Below are 13257 nucleotides of genomic sequence, written 5' to 3'. Positions count from 1 at the left end.
CACTTGGGCGGGCTGCCCAGGTATATTAACGGTCACAGTTATATTTAGTGACACTTTTTTTTAGCTGTTATTAACATCCTTTAAATTTTTTTGTATCCACCCAATATAACCAAACATCTGCGATGGATTAACTACTGGAAAATCTTCTCTAGTTTACCCGTTTTGTTGTGTGTGCACGAGATCTGTCAACATTCTCACATGCTGTCTCGCATGCTCTGCAGACCCACAAAGATGCGCCTTTTAGGACGTAAAAAATGTTTCCGACCTGGGTTTCTAAATCTCCTAAAATGTCCGGGATTTAACTTTTGCTTTCCTTTTTCAAAGCTGGTAATTATGATCATTTTTAGAGATATTGTCTGTTTTTTTTTTTTGTTTTTTTTTTCTGCCATTTATTTCAAATTTGCTGTATATTATTAATTTGATGATGCTAATATACTACTTAGGCTATTTTAAATACATATCTAAAACGGTTTGGCACATTCAAGTTTGCTTTTGAACTTGAAAGTGAGAGAGAAGCAGATTTAACCTGTCAGTGGGTGCACACGGCTTCTGAATAAAAGAGAAATAGTGGAAATTTAAACAAATCTGTTTCAACCAACTTGCATTTTTCAGTAAAGAACACACAGTATTTGAATTTAAATTATGAATCATTCTGCTATTAAAGCAGCACACAATATAAATTATTTTTAAGCAGACCATGTACACAATACAATGATTCAGCAAAATGGCATCTACAGTAGGTGAGAGCGTTTGAAAATTGCTTCTGTTTGCTCAAGTGTAAAGTGTAAACCTTACAAGTGTAAAGTGACAAAAAAACTAACAAAAAAAAACTGCGCAACTGCTATGATGTTGGTCCACACTTGCTTGTGCTGATGTCTCGATTGCTCATGTGTCCGTTAAAGGATTCTAAGGTGCTGAGTTTAGCATGGGACAGCTTGGTGGGACGATCCCCTGAGGAGGTCAAACAGCAGAGACAGCAGAAACTTAAGGCAGAGATTAAGGAGGTAATATTTCCCATCAGCGCTTGGGCTTGGCCTGACGAGCTGCTTCTGTCTTTATCTGCTCAAGCATCCGTTTGACATATTAGATGAACTTTCTTAGTAAACACACCCTGAATGTGTTGTCGCCTTAACACATTTTTAACTTAGTTTGGATTAGTCACAATATGTATTGTCACAATACTGGAGTAAATACTAAATTTAATATGATACCCTCAGAAGTATTGAAACGTGATACTAATGCGATCCCACTGTGGAATATGAACACATCATTGTTTAAAGTGATAATATTTATGCATTTCTTTATTAACCATTGTTAAAAATCTAAAATCACAGGTTAGTGTTAAAGAAACACCCCATTTTTTTTGGAAATAAGCTGAAATAAGTTCATAAGTTGAAATCATTTTATGAGTCAACTGCTAAAAAGTTGTCATTTTTGAATCCATTCAGTCGATCTTCACGTCTGGCGAAGCACTTTTAGCTTAGCTTGGCATAAATCATTGAATCGGATTAGATCATAAGCATCTCACTCAAACATCTCAACATAGATTACTTGAACCTTCAAGTCTTAAAAAAGAAAATTAAGGGTGGCACGGTGGCTCAGTGGTTAGCACTATTGCAAGAAAGTTACTGGTTCGAGTTCTGGCTGGGCCAGTTGGCATTTCTATGTGGAGTTTGCATGATCTCTCAGTGTTTATGTGAGTTTTCTCTAGGTGCTCCGATATCCCCTACTGTCCAAAGACATGTACTAAAGTCTAATTAAATCACGGTTTCTGCAGGGTCTTAAAATGTCTTAAATCTCAAAATTCAAATTTTAGGCCTTAAAAAGTCTTACATTTACTGAAATACTGTGTTGTTAGTCTTAATTTTTTTTAAACAGGTTTTAATTTTCCTTTGTTCTTGTATTGCTACCAAATCTGGCCAAAACCCATACAATCACCAACAACCATCTCAATAAAACTTTAAACTTTTTAATTAAAAAGTTAATTTTTTAACTTTTTTTTTTAATCATAATGGTTGAAGTATTTTCTTTAAAGTAACATTTGTTTAAACGTTCTCCATGTATTTACTGCTGAGGACACCGCCCTGGACAGATTCTTGTGTATACATTGAGTTTATTATAGTTTTTAGAACTTTTAAAACATTTGTCCATTTTGTTAATTATTTTAAAGAAAGCTTTTTGGGGAAAAAAAGTGTAAGGATAAGTGTATGAAAGTAGAGCTTGCTTTGTTTTTACACAATATTTAAAATATTTAGCTAAGAAATAAAATAAAAAATATTTTTATATTTATTATTAATATATTATTGTATTATTAAATGTATTAAATTATATATATATATATATATATATATATATATATATATATATATATATATATATATATATATATATATATATATATATATATATATATATATATATATGTGTGTGTTTTTTTTTTTTTTTTTGATAGGGCAAATAAAAATCTTTTCCAACTGGGCCTTAAAAAAAAAAAAAAAAAAAAAAAAACCTTTAGTCCTTTATGGGTCTAAAATTTCATTCATAATGGTCTCAAAAATGTCCGAAAGTCCTAAATTTAGCTCTGTGAAACCTGCAGAAACCCAGTGGATAAACTAAATTGGCCGTAGTGTGTGAGTGTATGTATGGGTATTTTTCCAGTACTGGGTTGCAGCTGGAAGGGCATCCGCTATGTTAAACATATGATGCAATAGTTGGCGGTTCATTCCTCTGTGGTGACTAAGCCAAAGGAAAATTAATGATTGAAAAGCAAAAGAATCAACAGTATTTTTTGACATATCCTTGAGCAAGATGCTAATGGTCTAATCCGATTCAATAATTTATGCTAAGCTAAGCTAAAACTACTCCCATCATACCCGTCGGAGAATGTTCAAATATAGATGACTTGTAAAATGAGCCTATTTTGAGGAAAAGTTTTCTTTTTCACTTCCGGTTCAGATAAAAACAATAATAATATAAGAGTAAAATAATGCTTTTGTAGTTTTAAACTGTATAACAATTTATGCCACGTAACCTTGGCATGCTTACTAAATGAATCTTAATTCCAATTTTTGTATTACAGAAAAAAAACAACTATTAGCCTATTTTATATAAATGATAAACATTTCTGAAGACAAGTGAAGAATCAGTAATAAACCAATAAGCTAAATTACAACCAATAATAATAAGTGCATCAGAACAAAAATACAGATGAAAGTAACGCTTAACATTCTTTAGGTCATTCTAATGGTGATTTGCGTTATTTTAACATTATCTAACATATATTTTGCCCATCACTTGGACCACAAAACATTTATATGCTTCAAATACTTCAGTATCGATTCATACCGAAATATCAATACTTTTGACAACACTTTAGCAGCACGTGGCTCTATGTTTAAATGCTGTTGTGTGTTATGTTAACAACTCTAAAATGCTGTCTAACACGCTGTTGCTTTTTGAAGTGGTTAACAGGCTAATAACTTACTCTGCTGAGCATTTTAGTGAAGTAGGTTTTCCCTTAAGAAATGAAGGTGTGGTGCATGTGACTTTTTTCCAGACTGGCTCTTCTACTTTGTGCTGCAGACATGAATGAAACCTTAAATCATGTGGTTTGTTGAGTTAGAGGTGTGTTATTATTGTTGTAGTAATAGTATTATTTTAGTTCAGAACTGGTTGCCACAGACTCATCAGGTGGAGTAAACATTTAGCTATAATTCGTACTTAAAAAGTTGTTTTTTTGTTTTTATGATTTATATTAGATATATATATATATATATATATATATATATATATATATATATATATATATATATATATATATATATATATATATATATTTATTTTTTTTTTTTAGAATTTTGTTTTTTTAACCAGATTTTAATGTGACTATTGTATAATTGTCAATGTTAATGAGTTTATTTTAATACATTGTTATTGTTTTTATTTGCTCTGTGTTTGGTTTAGTACAATACTTTTCTCAGGATAAACAAAAAAAAAGTTTTTTTTTTTTCCTTTTTCAGCTAATATTATTTTATGGTTATCAAAATGAATGCATTAATTTAACAAAATTATATATTTTTGTTTATTTGTTGGGGTTGGTGAATTGTTGTTTTATAATTATGTATTTTTATATATTTTTTTCAGTTTCTTCTGTTTATTATTTTTTTCATTTTCTTTAGATTTAAAATTTTAATAAATAATTTACTTTAAGCAGTTTAATGAGTGATAATGAATATCAAGTTAATGAGTTTATTTTAATACATTATTGTTGTTTGATTTGCTTTGTGTTTGGTTTATTACAAGGCCTTTTTCATGATAAAAGTTTTAAATAGTTTTTTTTCTACATTTTCTGCTTCAAATTTTATGGCTGACAACATTAATGCATCCATTTTAACACAAAATATATTTTTGTTTATTTTTTGAGGTTGCAGACATATTGTTGTTTTATAATTATAATTTCGTATTTTTAGATTTTGTTTCAGTTTCTGTGAATTAAATTGAAGTTTCTTTAGAATTTTTAATAAATAACTTACTTTTTAAGCCGTTTTTAATTTGACAATTGTATGATTGCTGACGTTAATGAGTTCATACATTAATTTAATACATTATTGTTATAGTTTTATTCGCTTTGTGTTTGGCTCATTACATTACTCATTAGGATTTAAAAATAAATAAATAAATAAATAAAAAATAATACATTTTCCCCTTCCTTTTTCTGCCTTATATTTTATGGTTGTCAAAATTAATGCATTCATTTTAACAAAATATATTTTGTCTATTTGTGGGGGTTGCAGAATTATTGTTGTTTTATAATTATAGATATGTACAATTATATATATTTTTTCAGCATTTCTTTAGGTTTTTGTTTTATTTGAATAAATAATAATTTAGTTTGTCTGTTGTATGATTGCAAAAGTTAATGAGTTTAGTTTAATACATTATTGTTATTGTTTTATTTGCTTTGTATTTTTTTTTAGTTTATATTACCTTACATAATCTAAAATATTAAGCAGAAAAAAGGATAAAAGTATTCCTTTTTTTAATCCCTTTTTCTGCTTAATATTTTATGGTTGTCAAAATTAATGCATTCATTTTAACAAAGTATATATTTTTGTTTATTTGTGAGGGTTGCAGAATTGTTTTATAATTATAGATATGTACATTTATATTCTTTGTTTTTCAATTAATTTATTAATTTTTCTATTAATGCTATTTTTAGCATTTTAAGTCTGCCAAAGATAATGCATACACTTTAGTAATAGTTTTTTTTTTTTTTTTTGCACTTCATTTACATCCTTATGGTTTGTCGTCTTACCATTAAAGCTTCATTCTTAGCATTTGTTAGCAAATTACAGGAAATTTAACAGTTATGTCAAACTTTTTAGACACATTGACTTGGATTAAATATAGCACTGGAGACATCCAGGTCTTGCCATCTTTTTTTCCACATTATTATCCTGTGACCTGTCGTCTTTTTACTCTCACTCTAAATCAATGAGAAAAATATTTTAAGATGCCGTAATGTTTCTGTCCAATAGAGGGCAGTAAAGGTCATTATACAAAATTTAAAAAGCGTCCATTTATGGGAATCTCTCTACAAAACGACCAAATAAACACAGCCCTCACTTCTAACTCTCCAATACACAAAAAAAGACATTTGCTGTTTGTTTAAACTATTTATTTAAATTGAGTGGATACAACACAATTTTTGAGTTTGAGGGAACAACTTTGGTTTATTGTCGATCCACATAAATGGGTAAAATCTAATAAGTTAAATTTATTCCTTCATGTTGTCCCAAAACAAATCAATTGTGTGGAACCCAGCATTTATTTTACTGTGCACTCAAAAAAAAAAAAAACAATAATAAAATAACTCATTGAATGAACTCAATTTAATTGAGAGTAGGATTTCCATCATATAAATTTGTTTAGCAATAATATTTTTATTTAATTTAAACTCAAAGGTCTGACAATATTATGTATGCCTATGATGTTGTACATTTCGAAGTCTCTTAGTTTTATTTGTATTATTAGTATTAAGTTATCCTAAATTAACTAAAAGAGACATTTTTAAGCGTATTTCATGGGTCACATATACAGTTGATTGAGGCTGATATCAGAACTGATTTTAGGACCGTTATTGCTCACTGAGCAAAGCAACAAACTGCATTTGTGCTAATTAAGCTGCCAACATCCAAACCATGGGTGCTTCTGCAAGGTGCAAATCTCAAAACCCAAAGCATTAAAATCTTCTAAATCTTCAAATTAAGTGAAGATTAAACTCTAACAAGTCTTTCTATTAAGTTAAGTTAACTTTTTTAAATTTAGGTGGACTGAACATAAAACAAAACAAAAAAATGGCCAAAGAAATGAAGAATTGTGTTGTTTAAACTCATTTTCAACCTGTAGTTTGTAAATTTTTTGAGTGCTCTTGAAAATATTTGTGCTGCTTGTTCAAACTACTTAGTTAATATGAGTTGAACCAACACAATTCTTAAGTTTTTTTTTTGTTGTTGTTTCTTGTTCAATCTACATAAATTGTGTAAAAATGATCAACTTCATCAAAATGTGTTGGAGCAACATAATGGAATTGTGTGGAACCCAGCATTTCTTACTGTGTGTGTAGACTGAATTGCAGACAGTGTCTAAATTTAAAATATGTAAACTAGATAGGCTTGAATATGTGAACTAGACCGAAGATATTGGCATCAGCTTGTTTGACTTTGTGCAAATATACAGTTGAAGTCAAAATTATTAGCTGGCCATGCCCTTAATTATGCAGACATAATATACCTTTATATAAACGAAAGGATAAGTTTAAAAAAAAAAAATCACCCCCTTAAAGTTATCATGAAGGGTATTGTTAACTATATTAACCAAAATCGTTCATTGTAGTAGGCTGTAAAGACCTTTTTTTTCTACTGTAAAGTTGGCCATTTTAACAGTGGAAATAGAAATCTGCTCTATTATGCACCCAGGACTAGCAGAATTTCGATGAATTGTTTCAGTTACTTCCGTATTTGCTTCACCAGGGAAAGCGGGAGATTGCTGCTTGGTCTCCATGAGAACGCAAGTCCATTCTCTGCGTTTTTGGAATTGAGAAACAGCCCATGACTTGCCTAATTACCCTAGCTTGCCTAATTAAGCCTTTAAATGTCACTTTAAACTGAATACTAGTATCTTGAAAAATATCTAGTAAAATATTATTTGTCATCATGACAAAGATAAAATAAATCAGTTATTAGAAATGAGTTATTAAAGCTATTATGTTTAGAAATGTCAAAAAAATCTTTCTGTTAAACAGAAATTGGGATAAAAATATACAGGGGGACTAATAATTCTGACTTTAACTGTATATTTGTGTTTTAGTGACAACAGCATCAGCTCAGCAACACTAATGATCTTGCCTGCTTGTCAAAAAACCAGACGTCTCATCCCTCGAGCCCTGCGTTCATTCACCAATCACCAAACACACTGCTGTTCCTCAAGACAGCCTCACGTCTCATTCTCACACACTGCAGTGGAAATGAGACGAAGCGCTACCAGACAGCACCTTTGACCTTCATTAGCTTACCTGTCAACATACGTCTCTCTCTTTCTAGCTCTCTTAAACGTTCCTCTCAGTCTTGGCCCGCTGATCTGACATGGCAGCGTTCCCACAGGCCTGTCATTGTGGACATCACTGGGCATGTTTACTGTTCATCTCTCGCTCGGATGTGCTCATGTTTAGACAACGATACTGTTGAGTGTCATCCAGAGGTGCTTTTGCCCCCAGAGAGGAAACCAAATAATGAAGTGTGATAGAGTTGTTAACACACAACCTTGTGAGTCTATCCGAAAGCACGCAGTGACAGGAAGACTTTTAAAAATATGTACCATGTGGACGAAAGTTTGTCAGCACTACTCTTTAAAAATATGAAGTGATTTTTTTTTCATTAGATTCAAATTAACGGGTATTTTATTATACATTTGTTTTATATGAATTGTATTTTGACCAATAAGTGGCGATAGGGTTGTTACGGTACTGGAATTTGGTACCAATCGATACTGAAGTTTTAAAAATTTACATTTCCCGCTAACATTTGAGCGATGTTGAGCATGTTCTTAAATTCTGCTGATTTGCTGTTGTGTTCAAGTGCTCAACAGAAATGACTGTGATTGGCCGTGAAGGTCATCAGTTCACCAACTCACTGCTGTTTGATGAGTGTAACCACAGATACAGGGACACAAGCGTTTTAAAGTCACGATTCATCAGCAGATCGCTTGTATGTCAGCTTATAGACAAACCAGCTGATCGACGTCACTTGGAAATGCTCCAGTGTCCCTGTATATGTGTTCACACTCACTGATGACCTTTACGGCCAATCACAGTCATTTCTGTTGAGCACGTGAACACAATGGCAAATCATCTGTGTTTAAGAATGTGCTCAAATGTTAGTGGGAATGGACCGAATTCCAGTATGGTGACAAACCTAGGTGGTTATGCCCTAAAACTTCTAGTTCCTTCAGAGCCTCATGCCAAAGATACAATGGAGTCAAGAAAATATAGCATTTTATGAAAAAATTGTAAATTTATCATGTGGATATAGTTATTATTAGAGTTTAGCAAGATCAATCTTGTTAAAAAAGAAAATAAAAATTGCCTAAAATAAATGTATATACAGTTAGTCAGAATTATGAGCCTCCCAGTTTATTTTTCCCCAATTTCTGTTTATCGGAGAGAAGATTTCTAATAACTGATTTATTTTATCTTTGCCATATATATATATATATATATATATATATATATATATATATATATATATATATATATATATATATATATATATATATATATATATATATATATATATATATATATATATTTTAAACCGTTCTGTCTGGTTCTCGAATCTGATTGGCTGATAGCAGTGATATATTTAAGTAATATCAGCACCCGTACAGCCTCTTTACCCTTTGTGTATTACTCCCCCCACATACAGCCAGCAACAAGCAGAGATACTACAGTTTGACAAATACTACTGCAGTTAGAAAAAAAATATACTTTTGAGGCTTTTTTAGTCGAGAATGTAGTTGTTTAGATTGCAACTATGCAGTTTATTTGCAAGAATAGAATATTTACATTTTCTGAGAGTGCTCGTTAACAGCCATAGTGTAGACCAAAGACGGTTGATGCTTTCTTTCCACAAGATGGCGACAGAACTGTATAATAAGCCCTTACGCTTAGAAGCTTATAACAGTCTGATTTCTAACTATAGCAGATTAAATAATTATTAAACTGGGAAGCAATACCTGCCAACACTTCCATTTTTCATTGGATTATCCCGTATTTCAGACCAGTCTTCCGCAACCATCCAGTTTTTTTTTTCTTCCTAAAAAAAACTCCCGTAATTTCACCCACCCCCCTGTTTGGTATAGTCTGTAAACACCCCTGTGTTGCAAACTTTGGTACAGTACCCGATTGAAGCGGCCACCCAAAGCCTGCTGCATCCTATCCCAGTTCTCAACAGTGTTATTCACCACCGAACACACCCTCCTCCAGGTCTCTCGAATTTTCAGAGACATGTTAGGAGGTTAGATGATCTCTCTCTTTTGTATGTTGTAGTGCTGGATTTATACAGATTTGCTCGCATATCAGGAATATGTGTTGTGTTGACAGATTGAAATAAGCAAAGTCTGCATGTGTTTAGCGTTTTTCCTTGTCGCAAACACAACAGCAGTCTGATATTGATTGCGTTCCTTTTTTTAGGTTTTTTTATTGTAATATCCCGATTGCAACAGAGAAATACTGTGGACTGTAACACTAAGAAGATATCTCTGTAGATGGATGGCATTTCCTGTCACAATTAGCCTTATAACCTTAAAGTGTGAACAAAATCAGCTACTTTGTCATCACTTTAGACACAGAGTCAAACACTAATTCTAATGTAACGTTGGTGAATTAGTAACGGCTTCTGCAGTTTTGACGTCAGCTGCAGATGTAATGAATGGTGGAAGAAAGTAGTTCCTAATAAAAAAGGGTTTTTAGACGCTCAGTGTTTGGTTTTCTTATTTATATACACATTGTGCTGTTGAACTGTTGTATAAATGCAATATCACACTCGTAGCAGTGCGATATGGCTGTATATGAGCATATGAGCACTGGTAGCACGCTAAGGCCTCCCACCATTGCTGATATACAGTCATATCACAATGCTACGAGTGTGAGATATATATATATATATATATATATATATATATATATATATATATATATATATATATATATATATATATACATACATATATATACATACATATATATATACACACACACACACAGTTGAACTCAAAACTACAAAAATGTTAGCAACATGTTAAGTCAACATAATAAAACATACAAAAAACAACCTACAAATTTGTTAGCAACATGTTAAAATCCAACATGCAAATGACATTCTTAACCATGTTACCAATGTGTTCAAACACCTAAACAAGCTGCATTGTCGGCTGGCACTACTGTTAATATATTTATAAAACCTCTGATACAAAGTTCATAGATGAATGATTTTATATTCTTTTTTTTTCAAAAACAAACATATAGTATAGGCACCACCAGGTTTGGTAGCAGAGCAAATGTAAAATGAATAGCTGTATGATAGTCTGGTTTAAAAAATTCAGATCCGTCAGATATGCTTAACATCATTGTTCAAACAACTCGGTTAAACTTTTGAGACAACTTGCAGTGAGCCAAGAAATGAATTTACTTAATTACAGTGACCAGTCTAGTTGATACCAGCACAGTGAATGTATTTCTGCACGCTCAGCAGCTTTTTACAGGAGTCCTCGGTAATGAAAGTTTTACAACACTCTAAAATTTCTGTACGTCAGCAGTCTGACAGAGGAAGAGCTACTCTGATAATATTGCCATCTTTCATCTTGTCTATTCAGAGCTACATGACTTGTCATCTCTTGAGTCACAGTTCAGGATTAGGGATGCGCAAAACTACACATTTTCAAAATGTTTTTTGTGAGGGATTAATCAACTAGTCTGTCTTCAGGAAATCCTATACAGTTTAAGAGTGTTTAGGTTTGTTTACCACTAGACACAATTACACCAGTTTCTTACCAATAGATGCCAAATGCAAAGCAACATATTCATTTCCACTATATATTATAATATATATTACATACCTTTGGTTTGTTGTTAGAATTGTTTAGAATCGGTCTTAATACTTTGCTACTTTTGAATGGACTTCAATAGAGTAAGATGCTAAACTAGTAGATGCTAACTAGATCATGCTAAGCAACCAATGCTTGTGTGTTCAGATGAAAGATGACCTGGAAAAGTTGGAGGACCGGCTGGAGTGGGCAAATAATGCACTCAAGAGTGACTGGACCCGCTGGAACAAGGTCATGAGAACTGACCTGCGATCAGCCTTTGTTGACACAGCGGAGAGGAATGTCAGCTACTATGAAAAGGTAAGCTGCTTGCTTGTTATTTATTGTTGTGTAAAAGGAGATTAACATGTTAATAAGCTATTTGCTTAGAAAAATAAATCCTTCAAACAGCTAACTACATGACAAAACCTGCTACAAATATGCTAAACTATTTTAGCAATGTGCTACAACAATGTAGAATCGAGTAGCAAGGTGCTAACACAACCTAAAACACAGGTTAGAAAAGTTACCAGTATGCTAAAACATGCGAGCAATGTGGTGAAATCAACTACAGAAGTGTTATCTAAATCATTTTAGCAATGTGCTACAACAATGTAGAAACGTGTAGCAATGTGCTAAGTCAAAGCTAAAACACAGGTTAGAAATGTTAGCAGTATGCTAAAACATATGAACAATGTGGTAAATCAAGTACAGGAATGTTAGTTAAACCATTTTAACAGTGTGTTACAACAATGTAGAAATGAGTAGCAATGTGCTAAGACAAACTAAAACAATTTACAAATGTTATAAGTACGTGAAAACATGCAAGCAATGTGGTAAAATGAACTACAGAAATGTCAGCTTAACCATTTTAGCAATGTACAACAACAACAACAAGGTAGAAACTAGTAGCAAGGTCCTAAGGCAAGCTAAAATACAATATAGAAATGTTAGCAGTATGCTAAAACATGCGAGAAGTGTGGTAAAGTCAAATACAGAAATGTTAACCAAATCGTTTTAGCATTGTGCTACAACTATGTAAAATCAAGTAGCAAGGTGCTAAGACTAAAACACAATATAGAAATTTTGCAGCACGATAAAACATGCTTGCAGTGTGGTATAATCAACTACAGAAATGTTAACAACATGTTAAGTCAACATAATAAAACATCCAAGCAACAACCTAGAAATAGTTAGCAACATTTTAGGTTAAAAACCAACATGCAAACTACATTCTAAACCATGCTAGCAATGTGTTCAAACACCTAGAAACATGCTAACAACAGAACACCTGCTATCAGTTAACTAAAACATTCAAGCAATGATTTAAAACCACCTTGAAGTATGTTAGCAGCATGCTAATACAAGCTAATACATTAAATCCAACTTTAGAACCTACCCACAACACTTTAAAAATAATAGAAAACACCATAGGAACAACCCAGAATATGTTATCTGAGTGAATGTGTCACCAAACTTTGAGCTTTTAAATTCCATCACAATTTCAAAAGCTTTTAAACCTGAAACTACACTACACCTCCAGCGTTTCATCTAATCCTTGTTAGGGCTTTTTAAGTCAATAAACTATGTCAATAAACTTTATCTGGTGTGTTTCACTAAACCATCGTTAACCAACTAAAAAACGCAAGTTCCGTCGTTACAAACATAGTTTGTTGATTTGCCGTTTCCGAAATCCGTCGCTCCAACAAACATTCTCAAACTGCGTCGCAAACTTGAGCACTCGCAACTACACCTCTGGAGCTGTAGTTTGAAACATAGTTCCTGGCTGTGTTCTATTCCCACTTATCCCCCCTATGCCTTATTCATTTAGAACATTCTAACAATCAAAGTTGGAATGATTAAAAATAAAAAAGCATTAAGCTCATCCCTCTTGGGTGTAATTTGCCTTAAACTATTTTTACAGTTCAGTTTTAGCGATCTTCATGTTTACAATTGTGCTCCCTTCGCAGTGCACTTTGAAAACATTGATGTTATTTTGAACGAAATGTTATAGGTGACCTATTGTTTAAAAGGGGAATTTATGTTACATCTCCAAAGCTTTTGAAAACAAAAAGCATACGTTAATTCTTTAATTTATAGTAGATTATTTATTAAGTA

The 13257-nt window shown here is 32.2% G+C and overlaps 1 protein-coding gene across 2 annotated transcripts in view; it reads left to right on the top strand.

Moving 5' to 3' along the window:
• snx7 (sorting nexin 7) overlaps positions 1 to 13257 on the top strand; it is a 47449-nt gene that overhangs the window by 18877 nt on the left and 15315 nt on the right. The window contains exons 8-9 of one of the 2 annotated variants that reach the window (XM_087308445.1): positions 903 to 1004; positions 11308 to 11460. In XM_087308445.1, the coding sequence (XP_087164571.1) occupies positions 903 to 1004; positions 11308 to 11460 (255 nt within the window). The remainder of the gene's footprint in view (positions 1 to 902; positions 1005 to 11307; positions 11461 to 13257) is intronic. The other variant, NM_001002229.2, reaches the window with a different exon arrangement.

Source organism: Danio rerio, chromosome 24, assembly GCF_052040795.2.
Source record: "Danio rerio strain M-AB ecotype USA chromosome 24, GRCz13ab, whole genome shotgun sequence".
NCBI classification, from domain to species: Eukaryota; Metazoa; Chordata; class Actinopteri; order Cypriniformes; family Danionidae; genus Danio; species Danio rerio.
This window is presented reverse-complemented; position numbering and strand designations above follow the sequence as displayed.